This window comes from Gymnoscopelus braueri (assembly GCF_963280865.1).
Source record: "Gymnoscopelus braueri genome assembly, chromosome: 8".
Classification (NCBI taxonomy): Eukaryota; Metazoa; Chordata; class Actinopteri; order Myctophiformes; family Myctophidae; genus Gymnoscopelus; species Gymnoscopelus braueri.
The window spans coordinates 13,697,032-13,723,044 of NC_137609.1; the positions used below are offsets into that span (position 1 = coordinate 13,697,032).

At 44.3% G+C, this 26,013-nt stretch overlaps 3 protein-coding genes across 3 annotated transcripts in view; 1 reads left to right on the forward strand and 2 right to left on the reverse strand.

Annotated features, from left to right (window-relative positions):
• The window catches only part of gbe1a (glucan (1,4-alpha-), branching enzyme 1a), a 183,382-nt gene that overhangs the window by 37,861 nt on the left and 119,508 nt on the right, over positions 1–26,013 (forward strand). The window contains exons 2-3 of the mRNA XM_080436613.1: positions 624–793; positions 19,209–19,324. Of these exons, the coding sequence (XP_080292739.1) occupies positions 624–793; positions 19,209–19,324 (286 nt within the window). The remainder of the gene's footprint in view (positions 1–623; positions 794–19,208; positions 19,325–26,013) is intronic.
• On the reverse strand, positions 8,388–10,586 carry LOC308090051 (uncharacterized protein; the record flags this gene model as incomplete). Its single annotated transcript, XM_080435083.1, has 4 exons — positions 8,388–9,103; positions 9,238–9,301; positions 9,881–10,073; positions 10,501–10,586. The coding sequence occupies 4 exons, from the start codon at positions 10,584–10,586 to the stop codon at positions 8,739–8,741; spliced, it is 708 nt and encodes a 235-aa protein (XP_080291209.1). The 3' UTR covers positions 8,388–8,738.
• Positions 10,598–13,453, reverse strand: LOC308091191 (E3 SUMO-protein ligase ZBED1-like). Its single transcript, XM_080436620.1, has 2 exons — positions 13,205–13,453; positions 10,598–11,561 (listed from the first exon to the last, which is right to left on the reverse strand). Exons 1-2 carry the CDS (start codon positions 13,445–13,447, stop codon positions 10,677–10,679), a joined length of 1,128 nt encoding a protein of 375 aa, XP_080292746.1. The 5' UTR covers positions 13,448–13,453; the 3' UTR covers positions 10,598–10,676.

Below are 26,013 nucleotides of genomic sequence, written 5' to 3' on the forward strand. Positions count from 1 at the left end.
AAATGTGTCCATCATGTTGGAGAGCTCTGTATCATGTCCAGCACCACCTCAACCATCAGAACCAAAAAATAATTACCTGTATAGCTGATGGCTGATGATTGGCTGACAGATGATTTTGAATTACCTTATAAATTTAGATTACAAAGACACCACTGGTACAATTATACAGCTAAGAGCCCCCTTTATCTGACAGCGTTCAGTAACTTCCATGTTCAGTGGCATTAGCCTGATGTCGGTGGAGCCGGTCTCATGTGTTTACAATTTGTGCTGGAATTGTCTTATTTCCTTCTAATAATAGTTGGTATTTTTCCCTTTACTTGGAATAACGCTTCGGCAGATGATCCGTCCCCCAGAACCATCCTGATGCCTTCTTGGGGTCACGGAAATGAATTCCATCTATATAGGCCCAGCTGGCCGAGTGGACCCACTTAGCACTGTTCGTTCCTCTTATGATAGTAGCCTAGATGCTGCTACCATTAAAGTCATAATAGAATTCTGACATCCTGAATATCATGATGATGATGATGGTGTAATTATTTCCTATTTCTGTATGCCTCCATCTCTAGCTGCCTGACAACCTCTCTCTCTCTCTCTCTCCCCCTCCCTCCCTCGTTCCCTCCTAGGTATAAGCTGTTCCATGTTCAGCTGGGAAGGTTGGTGCAGTCTGAAGGCAGTATGGATGACTTTACCAAGGGCTTCCGTTATTATGGTGTCCAGAGGCAGCCCAACAACGGCCTGATGTTTAGAGAATGGATCCCAGGAGCACAGGCCTTGTACCTGACTGGGGATTTCAGTAAGCGCCCACGCATCCACGCATACAGTACACACGCACGCACTCACGCACGCACGCACGCACGCACGCACGCACGCACGCACGCACGCACGCACGCACGCACGCGCGCGCAAGCAAGCACACACGCACACGCACACATGTATACATGCACACACATAAAGATGCATGCATGAAGCTGCACATACACAAACACCCACACACGTGTAAACACTTTCGGGCAAATGCAAACATATATCATGCTTGCCAACACCAGCATATGCACACACACACACACACACACACACACACACACACACACACACACACACACACTGGGGTGCAAGAATTCAACCACACAATTCTCAAATTAACACGTATACATTCCTATGTTGAGAGTATCTGCAAATTAATGTTTCCATGGGAACAGACCAGTCGTTTAGTGCATTGGCCGAAGAAATTATTACAGCTCATTGAAAGCTTTTATTATGTGTGTGTACTGTATTTGTGTGTATATGTGCCCCTGTATCTACCTGTGTGCATGTGGAGGAGTGGGTGAAAGGGGAGAGAGAAAGACAAACGGAGAAAAAGAGTGAAGCTAGTGTCTGCTAAATAGTTCCTCACTGTATTTTAAGTGGATGGTGATGTGCAATTAACCCTTTAAGACCGGGAACACATCCTCTGTCATTTTCAGATTTCTTTGGCTATTAAAAAAATCGCAGATATACAAGCTCATAGCGCGGCACCGACTGCCGTGCTATGAGCTTGTAGATCTGCTTTTTTTTTTTTTTTTTTACAATTCTTTGTAAATCTTTGAATACATATTTTTTAAAGCAAACATTTGTAAAATATGTTGTTGTTCCAGGGACCCCCAGAAGCAAAGATTTGAGTTACAAATGTTCGCTTAAAAATATATATATATTCAAAGATTTGCACACATTTTCACGATTTTTCAAAAATAGCTGATCTACAAGCTCATAGCGCGGCACTCTGTGCCGCGCTATGAGCTTGTATATCTGCTATTGTTGAATAGCCAAATAAATCTTAAAATGACACAGATGCGTTCCCGGTCTTAATGGGTTAAAGGCAATAACATAATCATTACTTACATAACAACCCCCTAAACATCGACCAGCTGTTTTTAGTCGTTGTTTTCATTTTCCCCCCAATGCAGTCATTGCCAATTCCCCCCATGTGTATAGTCCCTGTCACTGCCAAGGCCTACTGTTTGGTCTTGGGGAGGGCGTAGACAACCACATGTCTCCTCCGATACACATGGAGTCACCAGCCGACTTCCTTATACTTGACAGCGAGGAGCTTCACCGCGGAGTGCATAACGCATGCAGAAGAACACCACTATCCTTCCCAGTTCCGCTCCCTGGCGAACAGGCAGCCCCAACCAACCTGTCACTGTTGTTTGCGAAAGCGAAGCAGGCTATAGTGAGGTAAAAGGCCCCAACAGCCCCACAAGTTCCCCAACTGACTGCTAGGATCACGGGAGACATGCTATCCTCTCCCTCAGTATATAGCCACTGTCAGCAAGGTGCCTTTGACCAAAGGCTCTTATACCACATGAACCATAACGTCCAACATTAGGCGGAAAAAAATGATCTTTAGGCTCACAATGTGCCGAAACGGGACAAATAATTGTGAGCAGACTGGCTATATCCATAGTGAATTAGCTTGCACTTGACAAAAATGACGAGACCTTTAAATGGTGTTCTCTCTCTTTTCTCTTTACTCTTACTTTTCAATAGACCTAACATAAGATATGATTATATTGACCATGTTCATAGGATGTAAAATGCAATCCTCTGAGGTCAATTTTTGGTTTCTAGCTGGAACAGTTTCTGCTGTCAACACTTGAGAGTGCCGACTTAATCACAGCAACTTGTCTTTCAATATGTATTGTTTCTATATTTGTTATAACAATGTGCGAATAAACTAAACTAAACTAAACTAGAGTGTACAGAAAAGAGAGGGAGAGATAGAGAGAAGTGTGTGTGTATGCGTGTGCGCACATTAGCACTGAGGATTTTGCTGTAACCACAGAGACAGTTTGTAACCCTGTGCGTTTAGAGCTCCGTTTTGAGTGTGTGTCTATGTCTGTGCCTAATATGCTGTACCTGTGTATGTTGTAATGGATGTGTGTAACTACATGTGCACTCTGTGCACGTGTGTTTTTGTCAGGTTGAGGCCCCAGGCGGGGTTATTAAGCAGCAATCCTGCTGCCTCAGGCCACGTTAACACTCCCAGTGTCCCAACGGAGCCAGGTGTGTGTGTGTGTGTGTGTGTGTGAGTGTGATATTTGTACATGTTTGTTGAACAAACTGCTCACGTACAGTAGTCATATGCAAATTTGTGCAGAAACAAAAATGTGACCACTGAAGGGGGTGGGGGGGCTGGTGGTGGTGCACAGAGAGACTTTATAATGACACAGTATCACACAAATACAAGGACAACACCTGCCTGGACCACAACCATTATGTCCTTCTGAAGTGTCCTTCAGCGAGACCCCACCTGCACGCACGCACGCACGCACGCACGCACGCACGCACGCACGCACGCACGCACGCACGCACGCACGCACGCACGCACGCACGCACGCACGCACGCACGCACACACACACACACACTCACACTCACGAAACCCACTCCACACAAACATCTATACACCATCGTACTGTCAACCTGGATAAAGACGTCACATTCCTAAGATGCTTAGTATCTATTTACTGTAAAATAACGTGTTAATTTATCCATTTGTACAAATGTAGCCAATTGGATTACATTTGTGCACATGGTTATATTTGTACACTCTCAAGGTTGAATTAACTGAGGGTCATGCTGTGAAGAAGTGAAAGAGCAGACAACAGGAAGGGTGAAGTGTGGTGCAGCTAAAGGCAGGATCTCTCTCTGATATCCAGGTGACTTTGCTCCAGGCAAACATTGATCGTCATCAGTGGGCTATCATGGGAATCTTTAACTTTAACCTCCTCTCTGAGTTCCCACACATAAAATAATTCACATCTATCTATCTATAAATTCCAGAAACCTGTGTGCGTGTGTGTGTGTGTGTGCGTGCGTGTCTCTCCCGGGCATAACTCGGGCACCGTCCGAACGATTCGACTTCAAACTCGTCGTCGATGACCTGGGGATGGTTTGAGCCAATTGTGAATTTGGTTGGACGGACGGTTGTCCAGAACTGAAAATCCAGGAATGTCTGTATAGTCTGTCTGCCTGCGGGTCTGTCTGTCTGTGTGGCAAATTCCAAATGCTGTAAACCCAGAGTTAGTGTCAAGGTGTCCTTGAGCAAGACACTGAACCCCGCATTCCCTATTTGCTTTGTTTCCCTATACAGTATTATTTCATATACTGTATGAACCTGTGTCTGTGTGTCTATTACTGTACATGTGTGTGTAATATGCATTTGTGCAAGTATTTGCGTATTTCATATGTGAATCTGTTCGAAGTGTGTGTGTGTGTGTGTGTGCACGCGCGTGCGTGTGCGTATCCTACTGTGCCATCCACACATCATTCCACAGCTAAATGTTATTGCCCCAGCCAGAGATTACTCTCTTTATACCCCTATTACCAGCTGCTCTCTCGCTCTTTTTTTGCTTCTCATATTCATTTCCCTCTCTCTCTCCGTCCGCTGACTTCTTTCATATGGTGTCCCTTTTTCTTCTCCACCACCCCCCCCCCCCCTCCCTCCGAAACTCCCACCCCCCCCCCCCCCCAGCTCCACCTCCGCTGCCCCCCTTTTTCTCCTTCTTTTTAATTCTCTGCTTCTCTGGGCAAGACAGTGGTGTCAACGGAAGGCTTAAAGCGTTGGTGTAAACGGGGTGAGATTGCATTTTGACACGCCGCATATTATTTCCCCTTCAATTTGTACGCGCCGGCAAGGAGGGATATGGCGGGGGCCCCCACACCACCCCCACCAACCCCCCCACCCTACTCTTCGCTCCTTATCCTGCTGTCAAAAGGCGTCGCTATAGGCGAAGAAGGTCTATAATGGCCCGGACGAAGCGCTCCGCGTTCTCTCTCCCTCCCGAGTCCCTCATTTCGCTATTCATTTATGCCGTCCTCTGCGCTGAACTGTAACCGCGGAGCTATAGCTATAGCTGCGGCGGACCATGAGTGGGGAGATAGGAGGAGGAAACTGAGGAGAAGAGGTGGTGAGAGGGAAAGTGAGTACAGGATGAGGAGGCAGATTATGGATGACAAACTGATGTGGCCCTGCACACGTCCAGCAAGAGAAGAAGGGGTCAGGCAATCTCGTTCTGTCCAAGTTTGACTTCTGGCTCGATGGCAAAACTGCTCCTCCTGTCTCCAGATGAATTCACTCTCTGTTGATCAGACAGTCAGCCCCCCAGCGGCATGGGACACACCATGCACGCACACACACACACATACGCACGCATGCGCGCACGCACGCACGCACACACACACACACACACACACACACACACACACACACACACACACACACACACACACACACACACACACACACACACACACACACACACACACACACACACACACACACACACACACACGCACATGCTGTACATATTATACACTCATACGCATACAAATCTCACAACTTCCCTTTGTTAATTTAACACCCAACAGGGTTAAATTAACAATCCTGTGGACCATTTGGTTCCATTAGTACACTCTTGGGGTGAAATTAACGGAGGATTTTACTGTGTATACTGTACACTGGCTCAACCCCTGAGCCCCCTTGCACACTATATTGAATACATAAAGCAGCAGTACTGCAATTATATTTACAATGAGCTGTCACTGTTTCCAAAACAAAATTATCAGTGTTGCACCGCCAGCCCTTAGTCCAGGGTTCCCAAACCATGTGCCAACGTCCAGGTGCCTCGAGATTTATCATTATTGCAATATAGACAACTATACAAAAAGTTACCATATCATTACATTGTGTTATTTCCCAAAACAATTAGTATTATTTGTATACTTTTTATTTGGCATTGATAAATAAAGATAACACGTTATAGAGGCTATTTTGCACAGATATGAATGCAGGTGTGCTTTTGACTTGCCCTTTGGTCTTCGGTCATTGGCAGTGTTGTAAAAAGTACTTGAAAACCATACTTAAGTAAAAGTACAGATATTCTACTTGAAAGTTACTCAAGTAAAAGTAAAAGTCACCGATAAGAAAAGCACTTCAGTAAAAGTATGAAAGTAGCTCACATTAAATGTAGTTAAGTATCAAAAGTACCTGGTGTTAAAATGTACTTAAGTATCAAAAGTAAAAGTACAAGTACAAGTACAAGTAAAAGTACACAATGCTTTTCAAAATAGGCCTACAAAGAAATTAAGACAAAAAAAATTGCCATTCTGTCAAAAGTGTCTTTGTTTATTCCAGCAAGGTGATACAAATAGAAACATGTATAAAATAAATAAAAATATAAAATAAATAAAAATAAATAAAATAGGACCCCCAATAGCATGCATAAATAAAATGCAGGACCTCCATGTCGCATTGCAAAATTGGCTATGCCAATTGCTGGTTCAACCAGCACTGGGGCACCCAGTTCCTCAGTGCTATTTGAACCTCTGCATCCCAGTTTGAGACACATGTTTAAGTCATTGTGATTATAACATTTTACTGGCACAGTCTCAATGACCCCTGGGGGTCCCCGACTCCCCGGACACTACTTTAAGAACCACTTCTGTATATAATCCCACATGAAGAAAAACAAAACATTTTGAACCTGAGATGCCGAGGTTCAACTAGTACTGGGGCACCCAGTTCCCCAATGCTAGTTGAACCTTGCCATCCCAGGTTTAAAATGTTTTGTCCAAACTTCTGGGGGCAACACAGAACTGAGACCCACATACAGGATAAAGAAATTGTGATGCTACATTAACAATTTTGACTGGAACACTCAGTGACCCCTGGGGGCAGACACCACTTTGATAACCACTGCTGTATCAAAAAAGGAAAAAAAGAAATCACACTTAACGAAAAACTAAACATTTAGAACCTGGGATGCCGAGGTTCAACTAGCACTGGGGCACCCAGTTCCCCAATGCAAGTTGAACCTCGCCATCCCAGGTTTAAAATGTTTTGTCCAAACTTCTGGGGGCAACACAGAACTGAGACCCACATACAAGTAGAGGTAGGTATAACATTCAAGATAAACTCTGGCTCATAGCCCACATATTATCAGTACAACCACTTCAGGCCAGCAAGCTCAACTGTAATAATCACTCAACATTAACCCCTGGCTTAAGTTCCTAAATCACTAGCATCAAAGCTGACTGGCTGCACGCAGCAGCAAAGTGCAAAGACTCATCCAACATAAACCAGTAAAGACTGCTATCAATAGGGCAGAGCAGGTTCTGTTGGTGGCTGGTTATAGGCTGGCTCCCTAACTCCTTGAGAGGGAGCAAAAAAAAAAAGGCAGGAAGAGGGGATCTCTGTCTAGGAAGAGGAAGTAAGAGGAGATCTGTCTCAGTCTACGGAAAGAGAGTAACTGACGGCACCAAGCAACTGGACGGATAAGAGAACCACTGCTGTATTTAATCACACCTGAAGAAAAACAAAACATTTTTAACCTAGGATTCCAAGGTTCAACTAGCACAGGGGCACCCAGTTCCCCAGCGCTAGTTGAACCTTCGCATCCCAGATTCACAATGTTTTGTCGAGTGAGTTTCTGGACAGCTCACTCCCATTCAGTAGTTGTCTTTGGGAGCGCAAAAAAAAAATATCAGCGCTCTGCATTCTGTCTCTTAGCTTATTGTGGCTCGCTCCAAGAGATGTCTGTCTGTCTAGGGAGAGAAATAAGAAGAGATCTGTCTCAGTCTACGTAGAGAGAGTAACTGACGGTATATCTAGGGAGAGAACCACTGCTGTATTTAATCACACCTGAAGAAAAACAAAACATTTTGAACCTAGGATTCCAAGGTTCAACTAGCACAGGGGCACCCAGTTCTCCAGCGCTAGTTGAACCTTCGCATCCCAGATTCACAATGTTTTGTCAAGTGTGAGTAAGAGATGTCTGTCTAGGGAGAGAAGTAAGAGGAGATCTGTCTCAGTCTACGGAAAGAGAGTAACTGACAGCACCAAGCAACTGGACGGATAAGAGAACCACTGCTGTATTTAATCACACCTGAAGAAAAACAAAACATTTTTAACCTAGGATTCCAAGGTTCAACTAGCACAGGGGCACCCAGTTCCCCAGCGCTAGTTGAACCTTCGCATCCCAGATTCACAATGTTTTGTCGAGTGTGAGTAAGAGATGTCTGTCTGTCTAGGGAGAGAAGTAAGAGGAGATCTGTCTCAGTCTACGGAAAGAGTAACTGACGGCACCAAGCAACTGGACGGATAAGAGAACCACTGCTGTATTTAATCACACCTGAAGAAAAACGAAACATTTTGAACCTAGGATTCCAAGGTTCAACTAGCACAGGGGCACCCAGTTCCCCAGTGCTAGTTGAACCTCGGCATCCCAGGTTCACAATGTTTTGTCAAGTGTGAGTGTGAGTAAGAGATGTCTGTCTGTCTAGGGAGGGAGGAGATGTCCGTCTGTCTAGGGAGAGAGGCGATGTCTGTCTGTCTAGGTAGGGGGAATAAGAGGATATTCTGTCTAGTTGGTAGAGGGAATAAGAGGAGATGTCTGTCTGTCTCTACGTAGAGAGAGGGAGGGAGCAAGAGGAGAATGATAGAGGTTTGGGTTAGTTAGCTAGCCATGATGAAACTTCAAATAATGGTGATTATGTTGTAATTATTATTTTTGACCCCTTTTAATTCCTCCCTTGTCACTGCTGTTGAACCTTACTGGCTCACCTGTCAGAGGAGCCCCGCTGACAGGTGGTGCCCAAGCCTGTAGTATGCAGTGACAAATATCGCCATCCCACAGTCAATCTTTTTTTATCAGCGCACATGGATAGTTAACTACACAATAAACCTCTATCAAAATGTTATTTATGCTTTCACAAAGTTGCGGTTTAGTCTCAAGAGCAGTTGATTCTCAAAATTGTGAGAATCCAGCCGTGCTCTTCGTGGGCTGAAGACAAGTCCAGCGGTGCTGAACAGTCGTTCACAGGCTGCAGAGGCAGGCAGAGGTGTGTTGAGCTTAACAGACAACTTGCAGACAGCAGGGAACCCCTTCAGTACAGCCATCTGATCTGCTGAAAGGGCCAGGTATCCGTCCAGTTGCTTGGTGCCGTCTTGGTCTCCACGAGAACTCTGAAGGGCAGAGAAGAAGTCTCCGTCATCAGATGAACTGGATCTGGTGACATCTCCTGACAATGAAGGATCCTCCAGGTGCTCCTTGATGTAGTCCATCCCTGAAATACAGGGAAGGTGAAAGTACCATTAGTGCAGTTGAAATATCATGAGCACAAATCACAATTTCATGTACATTTACTGAACTAGATTTCCTCTATACATGTAAAAATGCATCATATCCATGTGCTCTTACCCAGTCTGATTGTGGCATCGTCTTTTGTCCATGTAGTTCCAGGGTCCCCACGGTCATGAAATTCCTGGAAATATTTTGAAATTGAAAAAAAAATAATCCAGTACTGGAAAAGTTTGGGAATTGATCAAAGGTCCTGGAATTTATCAAGGGTCCTGGAAAAATATTTTCCTATGCATTGTTTTTGGCTATTGATTTTGTTAATACAAAACATTTTCATAAACATGTATAACATTACACGAAATATGTAACATAAGTAGTTTTTCGCCGAACGGGCTGTGTGATGGCATATATTATTTAAATAAAATAAGTCATACGGATGCCATAATGAGTCTTCCAGTGAGCTATGCCCTAATTTTGCACGAAATTTTGAATGCAATTGTACTATTCTATATTCTATGCTTTATTTTTGCTACACTGCCTATCTTTGGGCATTCTACATAGGAGTAAGAGACACATTATTGCGCTGAATGATTGTTATATAGGCCTGGAAATTGGGCTAAATATTCTGGAAAAGTTTTGGAAATTCATTGCTAAAAATGTGTGGGGACCCTGTAGTTCTGAACTTAGGGAGGAGAATTGCAGCGGCAATCAGTTCCGGATCTATAGACATGTCCTGAAAGCGCTGCTTTAGGCCAGCTAGTACAGCTTCAGCCAACGGCCTGCAGTGCTTCAGCGGCAACTTGGCTTTCTCCAGTTTGGAAGTCAACGTCGTAATCGTCGGAAGCAGCCATCCCAGCTGTACGTTTGTTTCTGCTTGCAAGACGTTGATGGCCTTGGCCACTGGGCTCATGATGGTGGCATACTCATTCAGGAACGTCATATCAACTGGACTGAACCTGTGGCAAAACAAAAAAATAACACTGTTTTACCATTCTGTATAAATAAATATTTGATCATATTCATCAATAACTCAGAACATAAAAAACTTTGTTTTAACCCTTTAAGACCTGAGACCCCCCTTATCTGGAAATGTTTTTTGCCAGGGACCCCCAGAAGAGAAGATATGTGTTAGAATTATTCAAAAACTTTCAAATATAGCAGATGTACAAGCTTGCAGTGCAGCACTAAGTGATGCGCTGTGAGCTTGTAGATCTGCTATTTTTGAAAATAGCAGATGTACAAGATGTACACGCTTGCAGCGCAGCATTAAGTTATGCACTGCAAGCTTGTAGATCTGCTATTTTTGAATGGCCAACGCTAAAACGACAAAATGCTTTCCCGGTTTTTAATTGGGTGAGCCAATTGTGGTGTTGTTAAACCTACATTGGAACCTTTAGATCAGCACACAGGGTTCTCAAGGCCGGCTCTCCCTTCTCCTTCAAGATCCTGAGCAGCCTCTCCACAGCCATGAACAGAGAATTCCACCGGGTGGCATTTGGGCGTAACAACTGGATGGAGCAGGCATCTTCCACAGCTTCAGCTGCTTTGTCGGATCTCGCTCACTTATTCCACAGCCCATGACACTTGCCGAATGCTGAGCGATACACTCTTTTGTATGTATCGGCGGAACATGCTTTGTCAGCATCAACAGTAGAGACTAAATTGAGGAGATGGCAAGCACAGCGTTGATGCTTTGGGAGCTCAAATTCAAAGCCATCATTCTCATTTAGGATATCTGACACTTTGACAAACTGCACTTCTTCTACCTCCCCCTCCTCTTCTTCTTCCTCACCGGACTCTGCGTCATCCTCAGCAGCGGCAGCGACTTCCTTGTTGTTGTTAGTGTCAGCACTGTAAACACGGAAAGCCTTTAAGAAGTTGGAACCGTTGTCTGTGGTTGTCCTCACGATTTTGTTCCTGATTCCATATTCAGAATGGATGTCGTTGAGTGCGTTGGCCAAAACATCAAACGTGTGGGAACCTCTCAGTCGTCTACAGGCCAGGGCTGCTGAGATTCTAGTTAGGTTTTCAGGGTCAACCCAGTGGGCAGTCACACCAATAAAGCTCCGTCTTCTGGCTGACCAGCAGTCTGTGGTGGTCGCAACGTAGTCCACAGCCTTCATGGCCTCAATGACCGCCCTTTTCATTTTCTTGGCACTATCGTCAATTCTTAAACGCAGGGTGGGCCTTGAGATAATTTTTGCGTTAGGCTGAAGATCGGTGACAAACTGTCTGAAGGCCGGTTTTTCAACGATAGAGAATGGCTGTAGGCCTTCTACAACAAACTTCACAATGGCTTTTTCTACTGAGTTTTGAGACATCATGGATCTGGAATTGACCAGTGTGGTCTGTTTTAAGCTGGAACTGGTGGACGGTTGAGCAACCCGTTTCCTTTTGGCTGATGTCAGCGCTTCATATTCTGCCACATGACTGTGATGCCTTCTCTACATCAAAGAACATAAATGAGAAAAATATCAACAATACTCAAGATTTCACAATAGCTTTAAAAAGGTAAGGTACGTGATTTACTTTGGTTAAAATACATCTTAAATAGCTCTATATTCTGATACTCATTGCTATTAGAGCAGTGGTCTTCAACAGGGGGTCCGGGACCCCTAGGGGGTCCGCAGAGTTACTACAGGGGGTACGCTAAATCTTTGTGTGATATGATTTTTTTTTTTAACTTAACCACTTGAACCTTAGCATCCCTTTTCTGAGGAGAACTTTTGCCAAAAATAGCAGATCTACAAGCTCACAACGCCTCGCAGCGCGAGGCTTTGTTAGCTTGTAGATCGGCTATTTTTGGCAAAGAGGTATAGGTGTAGAGGGGGGAAAAGAGCAGACCAAGTAAACAAAAACAGTTGAATCTGAAACACAATTTTATACAATATAGAGGGGGTCCCTGCTTCATCTCTCTTTCAGCTAGGGGGTCCTTGGCCTGAAAACGTTGAAGGCCCCTGTATTAGAGTGTTTGTTCAGTAACAGTGTTAAATAGCTCTATATTCTGATAGTACTCATTTCTATTAGAGTGTTGTTCAGTAAAAGCCTAAGGACTCTCCATGTCTCTCCAGCTCTTTAGTAAACAGAAAATGCATTTTCAGTGCTCTCTCCTGATTGGCTTAAAGTGTGTCACCTACCTGAAAATGTACTATATTGTGTTTACTAAAGAGCTGGAGAGACCCCTGTGACCGAACAAACACTCTTTAGCAATGATTACTATCACAATATAGTACTTTAACCTTTTAACAAAAAAAAATGTAACCAAAAAAATATCAATTACACTACCTTTAACAGTGGTTAACATTAATGTTAACATATTTCAGACATTTTGTTATCAAGTAGTCGGATAAACAGTCGTTACCAATGATTCAAATGAAGATTGTGTTCAATTAAGGTCAAATAGAATCAGGGGCTCTGCTACTCTCCGTGTGTGTGCGCGTCTGTGCTAGTCCTGAAACATGACTGTCAAGTCATGGCGCTACTTGTTCCCGTTTAGAAAATGTTACATTTACAACCAGTACATCTACATAAACGTTCAGATTTCAAATACAAAGTGCTGACCCCCCCCCGGCCACGGATGTTGCAAGTTAAAGCGTACGGGTCTAAGTATATCCGTGTCTTCCGTATTGTTAAATAAAGTTTTTTAATCCGATTGCCAGCCATTTTCTTTGAATTTTCTCCATATGCTTCAACTACGCGCCCCTATCGGTTGGGAGGTGTATTGCACCCTGATACATTATTTTTATTAAATAAAAAAAATAGAAAATGGCCGGCGATCCGATTAAAAAGCTTTTTAGTGAACTTTTAAGATGATACAGGTACTTAGACCCATGCGCCTTAACTTATAACATCCATGGCCGGGGGGGTCAGCACTTTATATTTGAAATCTGAACATTTATGTAGATGTACTGGTTGTAAATGTATCTTCAAAAAACAGGAACAAGTAGCGCCATGACGCTTACAGACGAGCGTCATGTGAACCATGGCTAGGTCTGTTCAAATGTTGGCCTTATTACTTTTATGGACAATATTTAGCTACGAATTACAGGCACATGACAACTTGTGATGAATTGCTAGATTCACTTACCTTAATGTGCACCTTGAGGTTCGACGGAGAGTTATTGAACGCCAGGAGTTCTTTGTTCAAAGGCAAACACAAGAGGCACTTCATTCGATAGGATGAATCTTCCTTTCCCACGTAGCCAAACATTTTTGCCAGGTAAGGCCACGGGTGTGTTTCATCTGCTTCTGCAGTTGTGGCACTGGCAGTACTAGTAGCAGCAACTGCACTAACTTCGTCTTCTGTATCAGACGACGAGGAGGAAGCCATGGCGACTGACTCGTGTAAACTTAGCTGGTCTTCTTCTGTGTCTGTGAGGCGATGTTCAGAACTTAGCTGGTCTTCTGTGTCTGTGAGGCGATGTTCAGAACTTAGCTGGTCTTCTGTGTACGTGAGGCGATGTTCAGAACTTAGCTGGTCTTCTGTGTATGTGAGGCGATGTTCAGAACTTAGCTGGTCTTCTGTGTTTGTGAGGCGATGTTCAGACATGTCCATTCTGCACGCAGCTGCAACAGCCTGGTGAAATTAGGGGAACCCCGCCCCCCTTTTATCTCTGAGCCCCGGCTGTTGTTCTTGCGCGCAGTCAGATAATCCAATAGATGAGACTGATATTATATCATGATTTTAATTTGTAGCGAGTAACGAGGTGTCCAATTTTAATGTAGTGGAGTAAAAGTACGTTTTTTTTCTCGTAAATGTAACGGAGTAAAAGTAAACGTACAGCAAAATAAAAATACTCATTAAAAGTACAAATTCTCAAAAGTTGTACTTAAGTACAGTAACGAAGTAATTGTACTTCGCTACTTTACACCATTGGTGCCTTAAGGGCACAACATGTTTGAAAACCACTGCCTTATCCCACCACCCAGCCCATAGCCTAGCACCCAGCCATTATCCCACCACCCAGCCCATAGCCTAGCACCCAGCCATTATCCCACCACCCAGACCATAGCCTAGCACCCAGCCATTATCCCACCACCCAGACCATAGCCTAGCACCCAGCCATTATCCCACCACCCAGACCATAGCCTAGCACCCAGCCATTATCCCACCACCCAGACCATAGCCTAGCACCCAGCCCATAGCCTAGCACCCAGCCCATAGCCTAGCACCCAGCCATTAACCCACCACCCAGACCATAGCCTAGCACCCAGCCATTAGCCCACCACCCAGACCATAGCCTAGCACCCAGCCATTAGCCCACCACCCAGACCATAGCCTATTACCCAGCCATTAGCCCACCACCCAGCCCATAGCCTCGCACCCAGCCATTAGCCCACCACCCAGACCATAGCCTCGCACCCAGCCATTAGCCCACCACCCAGCCCATAGCCTAGCACCCAGCCCATAGCCCACCACCCAGCCCTTAGCCCACCACCCAGCCCATAGCCTAGCACCCAGCCCATAGCCCACCACCCAGCCCATAGCCCACCACCCAGCCCATAGCCTCGCACCCAGCCATTAGCCCACCACCCAGCCCATAGCCTAGCACCCAGCCCATAGACCACCACCCAGCCCATAGCCTAGCACCCAGCCCATAGACCACCACCAAGCCCATAGCCTATAGCACCCAGCCATTAGCCCACCACCCAGCCCTTAACCTACCACATAGCCAATAGCCCACCCACCGAGCCCATAGCCCACCATCCAGCCTATAGCCCACCACCCAGCCCTTAACCTACCACATAGCCCATAGCTTAGCACCCAGCCCATAGCCCACCATCCAGCCTATAGCCCACCACCCAGCCCTTAACCTACCACATAGCCAATAGCCCACCCACCGAGCCCATAGCCCACCATCCAGCCTATAGCCCACCACCCAGCCCTTAACCTACCACATAGCCCATAGCTTAGCACCCAGCCCATAGCCCACCATCCAGCCTATAGCCCACCACCCAGCCCTTAACCTACCACATAGCCCATAGCTTAGCACCCAGCCCATAGCCCACCATCCAGCCTATAGCCCACCACCCAGCCCTTAACCTACCACATAGCCCATAGCTTAGCACCCAGCCCATAGCCCACCACCCAGCCCATAGCCCACCATCCAGCCTATAGCCCACCACCCAGCCCTTAACCTACCATATAGCCCAGGGATGGGCAACTGGCGGCCCGCGGGCCGTCACTCAATGCGGCCCCAGGCCAAAATCCCCCCCCCCCCCCCCAAAAATACGTTTTTTTTTTTTTTTTTTTTTTTATCTCAAAGAAAAACAAAGTAATCTAAACATATCATATAAGAACTATTGCCTTCAACTGTTCCAAACATGCAACTTTCCATGAACCATTTTAATTACAACAGTCCACCAGTAGAGTGCGCTCTCGTTTATTTTAATAGAAGCCTTATTAACTATAATTCTAGTGTTCATTTTTGTATATTTTTAAGCCAAGGTTACAGCAATACTCTGAAAGGCATACTCAGGAATGTGAAGTTTTGTTTAGCAGTACAGCTGTAGTAAGTTGATAGAAGCATTACTAAATGCTAAATAAAAACAAAGTTATAACAAATAATAATAGTTAATATCCCTTATTTATCACATATGTGACTATTATGGGCTTTTTGAGTAATGGGGTACTACTGGCGAGAGTGCCGATAAACTGGGGCGGACTGGGACCAAAATTCAGCCCTGGCATTTTGGTCCGAACCGCGGACCCCGGACCGTTTTGCCAACGGGGGGGGGGGGTCCCTGCTGATAAACAATGCGGCCCCCCAGAGTGATTGAGGAAATTTTGTGGCCCTCACCATCTACAAAGTTGCCCACCCCTGATATAGCCCATAGCCCACCACACAGCACTTAACCCACCACGCAGGTATCAACCATTATGTCATTCCAGTTAACCTGATTCAGAGCTACAGCATGCTTGACTGGCTCTATTGCTGGAAAAAGAATTTCTTCACAAACACTGTACTGTACACACTCACACACACACACACACACACACACACACACACACACACACACACACACCTCAACACTTGCACATGCACGTTTGTGCGCATGCACGCTTAGATGCACACACAGGCCTGATTGATGTAGTGTTTTTGAAAGTGTTTTATATTCTGCAGTATTAAAGATGTGTAAAATATACTGGTTTATTACAGCTCCATTTGTCAGGGTGTGTCGCTAGAACTGTGTGTGTGTGTGTGTGTGTGTGTGTGTGTGTGTGTGTGTGTGTGTGTGTGTGTGTGTGTGTGTGTGTGTGTGTGTGTGTGTGTGTGTGTGTGTGTGTGTGTGTGTGTGTGTGTGTGTGTGTGTGTGCACTTTGACTAAATTGTTCTGGTGCTTCTCTTCCGCTACAGTCCTCTAAAGGCTGCATTTGCTGGGTTAGGAAACTTCTAATCCCCACTAACAGAACCACTGTGTCGAAACTCTCTGCACACAAAACGTTGTTCTCTGTAGATTGGAACTTTTGGATTGTGTTTCTGTTGTTCTTTCTCTGTTGTACTTAATTACTTACTTTTGTACTCGTGCTGTACTTTTCCCTGGCTGTGTTTTGTGTTTTGGCAACCGCAATTTCCTGAGAGATAAATAAAGTTCTACTTGAATGTGAATGCTGCACTCTGGGACCAGCCACCACCACCCACATAATTTCACAGCCGTTGAGGGGCTGTCTTTTCACACTGTCTTTTCTCTCCTATAGGAGAGATGGTAGGGAAGCTGTCAGGGAGATGGCATGGCTGGGACACAGAAGATAAAATAAAAATCTGTTTATTCAACTCGGAGACTGTAGCAATCTTGCGGTTTACCACGTGAACCTTAGCATCCCTATTCTTGATTCTGACAAAGTAGATAATCCGCAAGCTCACAACATGTTGCAACGCACCGCATTGCGAGCTTGTAGGTCGGCTACATTTAGTGAAGAGGGGGGGGAAGGAGGGGGCTTAGTATAGACCCCTGGGGGACTCCAGTCAGTGAAGTATACAGGGTTTTAACCACTTGAACCCTATAGAATCCTTATTCTATTTGTCGGAAATAGCAGATCTACAAGCTCGCAATGTGTCGGGTTGCAATGTGTTGTGAGCTTTTAGATTGCCTATTTTCGGTGAAGAGATTTGGTGTAGAGCGGACATAGGCGACCCCGGTCAACTAAGTACTAGTTTACTAAGTATAGAAGGTTGAAGTTAAGGCAGACTTATTGTGCAGGCTTACTGGAGAACACGTGGCTCCAGAGATGGGGCGCCTTAATAAATACACCATCTCTGGGTAGCCTACCATACTTAGTTTTAGCCCTTTGCTTGACTCCTGGTCTGATCTGAAAATAGTCCCCTTTAGGACAGTCAAATCAAGGAATTTGTGTTTTGTTTTGGGGGTTTTTAACTCCGAAAAGGACAAGTCATGCAAATAAATATAGATACAAGATAAGAATTAAAAAAAACGTATCGACACTATGTTGATATTACACCTCCTGTATTTACTTCATCATTGCAGCATCTACATCTGACACTGCTGTGACAGTGTGTGCTGTACTTGACAAGCTTTTCGACAGGGTCAAGCTGTTGTGACGTCCCGCTTACTGCGTGGTCTACAGCAGGGGTTATCAATGTATCCGTACAGTACGTGGACAAAGGATCCGTGGTGAGACTTATCCATGTCGGTGTGATCTTTGATAAAAAATAGTAATGAATGACATTTCTTTTTATTATAATCTTCTCATTTTGTTCATGTCATGTGCGATGAATGCTCTGACAAATGATTGAAATCCCAACCATGGAATAGACTTGGGCCTTGCTGCATTGATGCATTGACAGCCATTATACAGTGGCTGACTTGCCAGTCTCCAGGTTTTCTACACCGATTTTAATTAATGCAGAAATACGATCATTTTAAAAATGTGTAGCACATTGACACTATGGCACATGCTGCATTGATGCCTGTATACAGCCATTATACAGTGGCTGACTTGCCAGTCTCCAGGTTTTCTACACCGATTTTAATTAATGCAGAAATACGATCATTTTAAAATGTGTAGCACATTGACACTATGGCACATGCTGCATTGATGCCTGTATACAGCCATTATACAGTGGCTGACTTACCAGTCTCCAGGTTTTCTACACCGATTTAATTAATGCAGAAATATGATCATTTTAAAATGTGTAGCACATTAACACTATGGCACGTTAGAAGACCACTAGTTAACATTTAGGGCTAGTCTGGTACTATTATAATTGCCAGACCCAAGGGGTCGGGCTTACATGAGGCTTTGTATCTGTTTCGTCCATACATGGGCAGGGGTCATTTGTCCTCCGGCCCCAGCCAAAAAAGTCTGTGACCCTTTCGTCCATACATGGGTATCTGTTTCGTCCATACATGGGCAGGAGCCATTTGTCCTCCGGCCCCAGCCAAAAAAGTCTGTCCCCCTTTCGTCCATACATGGGTATACACAGGCTGACACGTCATGTGAAGTCCGGCTTAGCCGTGACGTAGTGCATGTTTTGTACCTGTTTCCTCCATGTATGGAGGCTTTGTACCATGAGGCTTTGTACCTGTTTCGTCCATACATGGGCAGGGGCCATTTGTCCTCCGGCCCCAGCCAAAAAAAAGTTTGTGACGTCCCCTTTCGTCACGAACTATTCATGACATCATGAACTTCAGTTATAAAGTGGTTTGTAGGTGTGTTACATACTAGGACTTAATTTTGGGTCTGGCAGAACCAGGTCTCCAAAATTTAGTTTAGAAAATGTCCATCACCAGCCGACATGGTGATATGACCCCTGGGTCGGAGTGAAGAGAGTTTTATTGTTCTGTGTGAGTGTGATTAAACAGTAAGCTCTGAAGAGTTAATGGCCATTGTCTCAGTTATTGAAATATACTTTAACAAGGTCGTGCACTGTGACAATACATTCAGAATGTCAAATAACACAATAAAGTTGGAAACAACTTATTCCATTGCTGTCCAGCCATATACTAGGTTTCACCCAGTCTTGTTTCTCTCCCCCGCTCTCTCTTCCTGTGTCGGTTTAAGTGTATCTATCTGTCTGTCTTTTGTGTCTATATGTTTCTCACTCTCCTCTCTCTCTCCATCTCACTAGATGGATGGGACAGCCAATCTCACCCATACACCAAGAAGGAGTACGGCAAATGGGAACTTTACCTTCCTCCCAAGAGAGACAAGTCTCCTGCTGTGGAACATGAGACCAAACTGCAGGTGGGTACCTGCTGTGCCAGCCCTAGTACAGAATACACTCTGAACACTGCACACTGACTCTGTAGTGAATGTGCACTCCTATGCAGTGCAACTTACTATGAGTGAGCTGACAGAGGGAACTGAACCATTAAGATAAGACTTTGTTAATACCTGAGGGGGAACCTGGTTATTTCAATAGACAAAAAGTACAATTAGAGAACATGGAAACAAATCTAATAATAAAGACAAATAATATGATTTAACAAAAAAAGTTAGAAAAGGTACAATTAGAGAAAATGGAAAATAAAATGTAATTATGAAGACAAATAATCTGATTTTACAAAAAAAAAATTGAATAAGTACAGAGAAAATGAGCACGGGTTCCGAATGTTTGACGTCACTGGCCTCAAAGTACTATTGTAATGGGTAATGCACCAAGTTCTCAGAACAAAAGTAATTCAAAACAAACTGAGAAATACACTAGAAAAGTGCACTCCTCTGTACTGTGAAGGAATTGCCATTTAAACAATGTTTGTGTGGTGTGTGCAGACGTAGGTGTTACCCAAATACAGCTCAAGTGGCGTTAGGAGATTTTTGACCATTAATGTGGAGATCGTTGTTTTGTCCATCATTGATTAGAATGAAATCAGATGGGGAAAAAAACCTAAGTTGGAGGTTTGAACGACAGTTTGAGGATACAATGGAGGAGGTTTAGTCAGGTCAGAAGCACTTTTTAATACTTTACATTGGTTCAATATTTGTAACACACACACACACACACACACACACACACACAGACGTAAAGGGTGTTCAATAGCACTGATTTATATGTATATATTTTTATATATATAAATATATATTAAAAAAAACAATAAGAGTGTGCAGGAACATTTGTGAACCACTCTAGCTGGCTTTCGCTAGTCTCCTCCCTGTCTCTCTCTGTGTTGTTCCATCTCTCTGCCTTCCATGACTGTCTGACAGGCAGGTGTTTTGGCTGCAAGGTGAGGAGGTGACTCCACTGGGAGCCCTCTCCCCAGTAATTGGCTGTCACACACAGCTTCCTAAAGTTGGCAAATCGGATTTCTTGGCATGTGGCCGTGCAGGGGGTAAGGGCAGGGATAATATGGGAGGGTGCAGGCTTTAACCGTGGGTATAAGTGTGTGTGCTTAACCTCTTAGCGACCCTCTCTGCCCCCCCCCCCCTCTCTCTCTCTCTCTCTGTTACAGTAGTTATCTGCCCTCTTGACTGCCTGCCTGTCTGTCTGTCTTTCGTTCACTCACGCTCTCTCACCTCACGCCCTGACATGCTGTGCTCTCGTGTACGAACCTTGTTATTGCTGAACCTCCGTCTGCCGCCTTCCTCTTGTCGTCACCTCATCCCTGTCACAGACTAACAGCACAGCGGTATAGCTGGCAAAAAACGACGCCCCTATTCCCAGAAGGAGCGAGTGCAGTTACTTGGCAGCGGCATCTGCCGGGGCGAAATGCACTCGCTGTCCCTCCCTATTCCTGTGTCTCTCCGGCAGCTGTCCTCCACCTAGTACCTGCAAAGATCTACTGCAGTGTACTCTCTCAAATCAGAATAGTTTTTTATTGTCAGGTATGTTTGCGTGTACACGGAATTGTCTCTGTGAAAGAAACATTTGGTAACACTTTCTATGAAGCCCATGTCTATAATACATATAGTATTATATGTTTATATAGTACAAACATACTTATAATGCATATAATATGTTTAATTGTAGCTATAATATTCACATTATGAAGCATTTTATCATTTCTCATTTTATGACATATATGGTCAAGTATCAAAATTGATAGAGGGCGGGTCTAGTACTTTGTAGAAAATCTACAACATGCTGGACACTCACAGACATTTGTCTTGCAAGGATCCTAGTATATTATAATTTTCATATAAGTGATACTTTAATACGGTCAAGCACCTTGCACAGCGGGAGTTGCCGGGGTCAACAAAGTTGACAAAGGGCCGCAATGCGATGCGTCATCAGCGTGTTTTCAGGTTACAGTACCCAGCATTGGCCAGGTTCTTGCATGGTCCCTTCCTCTCCCTTCCTCCCTCCCTCCTTCCCCTATCCCGCTCTCCCTCTCTCTCCTTTCCTCTTTCCCTCTCTCTCCTCCTCCCTCTCTCGCCCACCTCCCTCTCTCTATGTCACTCTCTCGCTGATCAGCTCTGGTCTGACGTCACACACAACAGAAATAGTTTCCTAAAAACAACGATGCTTTGCGCCGATTTGCACTGCCCTGTCCAGTGCATATATGGGCATATCATATGCCAATTTGCACTGACATCTGTGAGTTGTTAGGCGAATGTTGGCGTTTGAAGGCTGTTATTTGATAAAAAATAAAAACAGTTTACTTTTAAAGATTGTTTTAATTGGGTGTACTGCATCTGCGCTTTGTTTTTGCATGCTGTTGTTCAACGCTCAAAAGACCTTTTCACTCTTCGTCTGACGATGTCAGATCAACAATGATATTCCCCCAGACTAGTTTTTTTTTAATTACTATTAAATACTACAGGATCCACATGGAACAAAGGCCAACATGCAAAGGCAGAGAGAAACGGTGCAGACAATGGTGCAATATATTTATACCCACAATCAAGACTGGAGGGAGGAGAAGCTGCCTGGTGCCATAGAATGTACAAAGGGCTAGTGTTTGTGTTTACCTTCCCACTGGGCTTGCTATTGACCTACTTCAACTGACATGGTGAAAGGAAAGAGAGGGAGTGATGGAAAGGGAAAGATAATGGTCCTAGCATCCAATTGTTATAACCCAAATCCTAACCCAAACCCTATCCTTCAGCTATTGAAGCACTTTAGAATGATGGGGATTGATGGAGCTTTAAACACCAGTTGTGGCAACGTTTTAAGGGACGTTCAAGGTTCCCGTAGATGGGTTTTCACGTGCGTCAGGGGTGAGGACGGCCTTACGCTCGCTATTACACCTAGCATAGTCTATACGTTTATAAGAGAACGTATAGGCCTATATACCTATTCATCCATTAGATGGCAGTTGCGAGAGTATATAGCACGGGACAGTGTTGCCATGTCCGCTGATTATAAGCGGCTTGTTTTTCTGTAAAGTTGCTTGTAAATATTGGTGGTTTTTTGGGGCTCGTTTATAAAGTGTAGTTGCTTATTTGGGCTAATTATTATTTAAACCAGTGGTTCTCAAATATTTTCATGTCATGGACCCCCAAATTAATATGTATGTGTCCCGGAACCCCCCATCTGAAAATGTTTTGTGCCAGATTCGTGTTCTTAGAATGTTTCAAAAATCTTCTACGTCGAGTATGTAGCTAGGTCACTTAAGGGCCTGCCATTAATCTATAAGATGTTACAATTTCTTGTGCACTCTCAGGGGCCTCTAGCACTTTAGTTGGGATTCGTCTTCATGGATTTGTCATCATTGACCTCAGTGACTAAGTTCTTCGCAAAGTGTCCACATTAGGAGTCTAGCTTCTGCAACAGGGCAGTTAAATGACAATTTCACGGTTCCACGGCTAATGACTGTAATATGTTGTGTGGAGCTTTGGTCTTTGTGCATATTCATGGCAAGCTTTTTCAGCTTCATGGCATGTGATTGTGTCAAAATCTTAAGCCCGATTATTTCCTTTCCAGTGAGATCAAAGTCATTACCTGAATTCGTCTTCGGCATCATTAAACTGGCAAATGCCGCTATTATTTAAAAACTGTCTAAGTCACTGTATCTCTGCTTTAACACAACAGCAGACCCACATCTTGGGCTGTTTTCGCAGAATGTTCGCCTATTATGACGTGGTTGATATATAAATATTGCAATGCACCATTTGCTGTAATCCTTCTCAGACAGTGAGAGTGTCTAGTCTGAGCTGCTGAATGTTCTCAGCGGTGTTCAGAGACCTTTGCCAGCCTGAAGATCAATATGAGCTACTTTCTTTTGACTTCGATCCAAACGGATACTCTCACTCAGATTAGTTAGATAAAAGTGAAGTGGCGTGATTCCTGATTTTAAGTATACTGTATATCTGTTTGGGGGCTTTCAATATTCATGTCCCTCAATTACTGAGGTGTTTCCTATGTTTTTGGTAGCTTGATAATGCAGAACTCAGGTAGATGGCAGTGATGTTTGATGATGTCGTGTTGTTTATGATCATCCAATCTGGGAACCCATCGGCAGGGGGTGCCTGCTGCAGGTGAAGATCTTCTCCCCTTGTTGTTTATGATGACATTACTTACGTTTGTTTTTACATAAAAGTGTTGAATTGTTCTCTGTTTTTATTTATATTGGTACTGAATGTATACTGTTGCCTTGAAACAGAGCAATTTATACTTTTTTTTGTGATTGAGAAGGTCAACGTGAGACCACTGTTGTTTTCCCAGAGTCTTTTGATCCAAGACCTACCCTATGTATTTTATTTGTTATATATATTTATGTCTTGCAGCAATGTGCTTGCTGTAAAACCGGTTGCGCTCCATGAACAAATAAAGTTGAAAGTTGAAGTTAAGAAGTACATCTCACACAGTCTTCGACCGCTGACCTTTGTATTCGCGTTTAGGTTACTGAACTTGGTTTTATTAACACAAATTCTGCATGGTGCAGAACACCATGAGCATGCCAGGAAGGCAAGACAACACAAGGATCTGTGAATAAGAGAAGCAAGCAAGGACAAGTAGCAGCATGGGTGAGTTTGAGAGAGACAGAGAAAGAGAGAGAGAGTGAGCGAGAGAACGAGAGATGTGGAAATGCCGTGGGTTATTTGGAAGGCATCGTGAGCGTGTTTGATCCTGAGGCGTTTTCGAAGTATAAGCAACCGTGAACATGAACACGTGGGATTATGGGTAGCTGAAATATTGCACACAGACGTGTACACAGGAAATCCTTTATTATTCCACTGTGTTTTCTCTGCTCACTAAAACAATATATTCTGGTCCCTACACACTGATTGTGTGTGTGTGTGTGTGTGTGTGTGTGTGTGTGTGTGTGTGTGTGTGTGTGTGTGTGTGTGTGTGTGTGTGTGTGTGTGTGTGTGTGTGTGTGTGTGTGTGTGTGTGTGTGTGTGTGTGTGTGTGTGTGTGTGTGTGTGTGTGTGTGTGTGTGTGTGTGTGTGTGTGTGACTGTGTACGCGCATAGTGTCTGTGTTTATACGTGTATAATATTTGTGTGAGTCTACATGTACTGTACAGTATGTGCATGTGTGCATCATGTGTCAGTGCTGATGTGTGCACTGGAGATTTCACCTAAAGTTCATGTAACTTTGCGCAGAGCACCACATGGATTCAGTTGTCAGAGGTGTGTGTGTGTGTGTGTGTGTGTGTGTGTGTGTGTGTGTGTGTGTGTGTGTGTGTGTGTGTGTGTGTGTGTGTGTGTGTGTGTGTGTGTGTGTGTGTGTGTGTGTGTGTGTGTGTGTGTGTGTGTGTGTGTGTGTGTGTGTGTGTGTGTGTGTGTGTGTTTGTAGAGGTGGTGCAGAACTAAACCTTTGAATCACAGGAAAGCATGAACAGTGTCAGAAGGTCTTGACTCTACTGTATATGCATTATGCACAAACACCAAGGTATAAAACCCCCCACCCACCCACCCCAGCGGTTTGTACCGCAGAGCCGATGATGCATGGGAGGAACAGGGTACATATCTAGCTGCTATATTCCCATCATCTCCACTGAAGAGCATCCTCTGTGGTTGTTTTTGGATGTTGCATAAGTGTGGATGGGGGAGTGGGAGTGGAATATCGTATCACGCTGTCCTGGAAAAGAACTCGCAATGTGCAGTATGCGGAGCTGCCAACCTTGGGGGAAAATGTACCACACTCGTGCGCTGTCGTGCATGATGGCAGGAATACCATGTTGATAATTCTTCTGTGCTGATTTATCGGTTGTGGCTGGATTTTCAACCAAAAGGCTTTGGTGGAACTATAATTCATGTTTAGGGTCTGATGTTAACACAATGAGTGCCAAAACCGAAATATTACGTTTTTGCAAACACCCGTGGAGTGCCAAAAAAGCCCTTTTTTCCACAAGGGGGGGGGGCTAGCGCAGCCCTGGAATCACCCATGAACACTCTAAGAAGTAAGGGACAGATGGATCACTGTGCCAAAAAATCTGGCTCCCATCCGCTTCCACTCTATCTCCTTGCTAAAAACCTCTGTATCTCCTTAACTTTTTACAGTGGGCAAAACGAGTAATTCTCGGTGCGCGATCGCTCCGCAATGGTGACTCGCGTGAGACATGTTGTTGTTCCAGGCTTTAGCCAGGACCATCGCGCACCCTACACACATGCATTGTTTTTCATGGATTGCTCGTCGTGGAGTCTACAGCTTTAAACAGCGCAGCGCAGCGCAACGGTGAGATTTCTGGCACCGAACGTAATCTGTTATTATAAAATTCTGGCACCCAATGTGTTAACAGCACCATTTCAATAAAAGGAGAGCTCAAGTTGTTGCAAACGAAAGTGTTATTGAATAAAAGATAAAACATTTTGGCAATTATACTCCGTTAACAGTTAACTTATAAGATTAGCTTTTAATAGGGAGAAACCTGTGAAGCATCCCCAGCAATAACGATGAAAGTGTGGGAGAGAGATCTTCCTTATTGAACTTACACTTACTGTAGAGCTACATAAGCCATCACCTACAGTATCACAACATACACCGTTGTGTGACAAAGTATAAACCCGGGCTTCATACACCACAATAGCAGTCGCGGAGACACGTTA

Excerpts from the sequence above, each read along its gene's own strand:
- LOC308091191 (XM_080436620.1), bottom strand. The coding sequence starts at position 13,447 with ATGGCTTCCTCCTCGTCGTCTGATACAGAAGACGAAGTTAGTGCAGTT. Across the intron at positions 11,562-13,204 it reads ACCTCAAGGTGCACATTAAG|AGAAGGCATCACAGTCATGT; the intron begins GTAAGTGAATCT and ends TCTTTGATGTAG.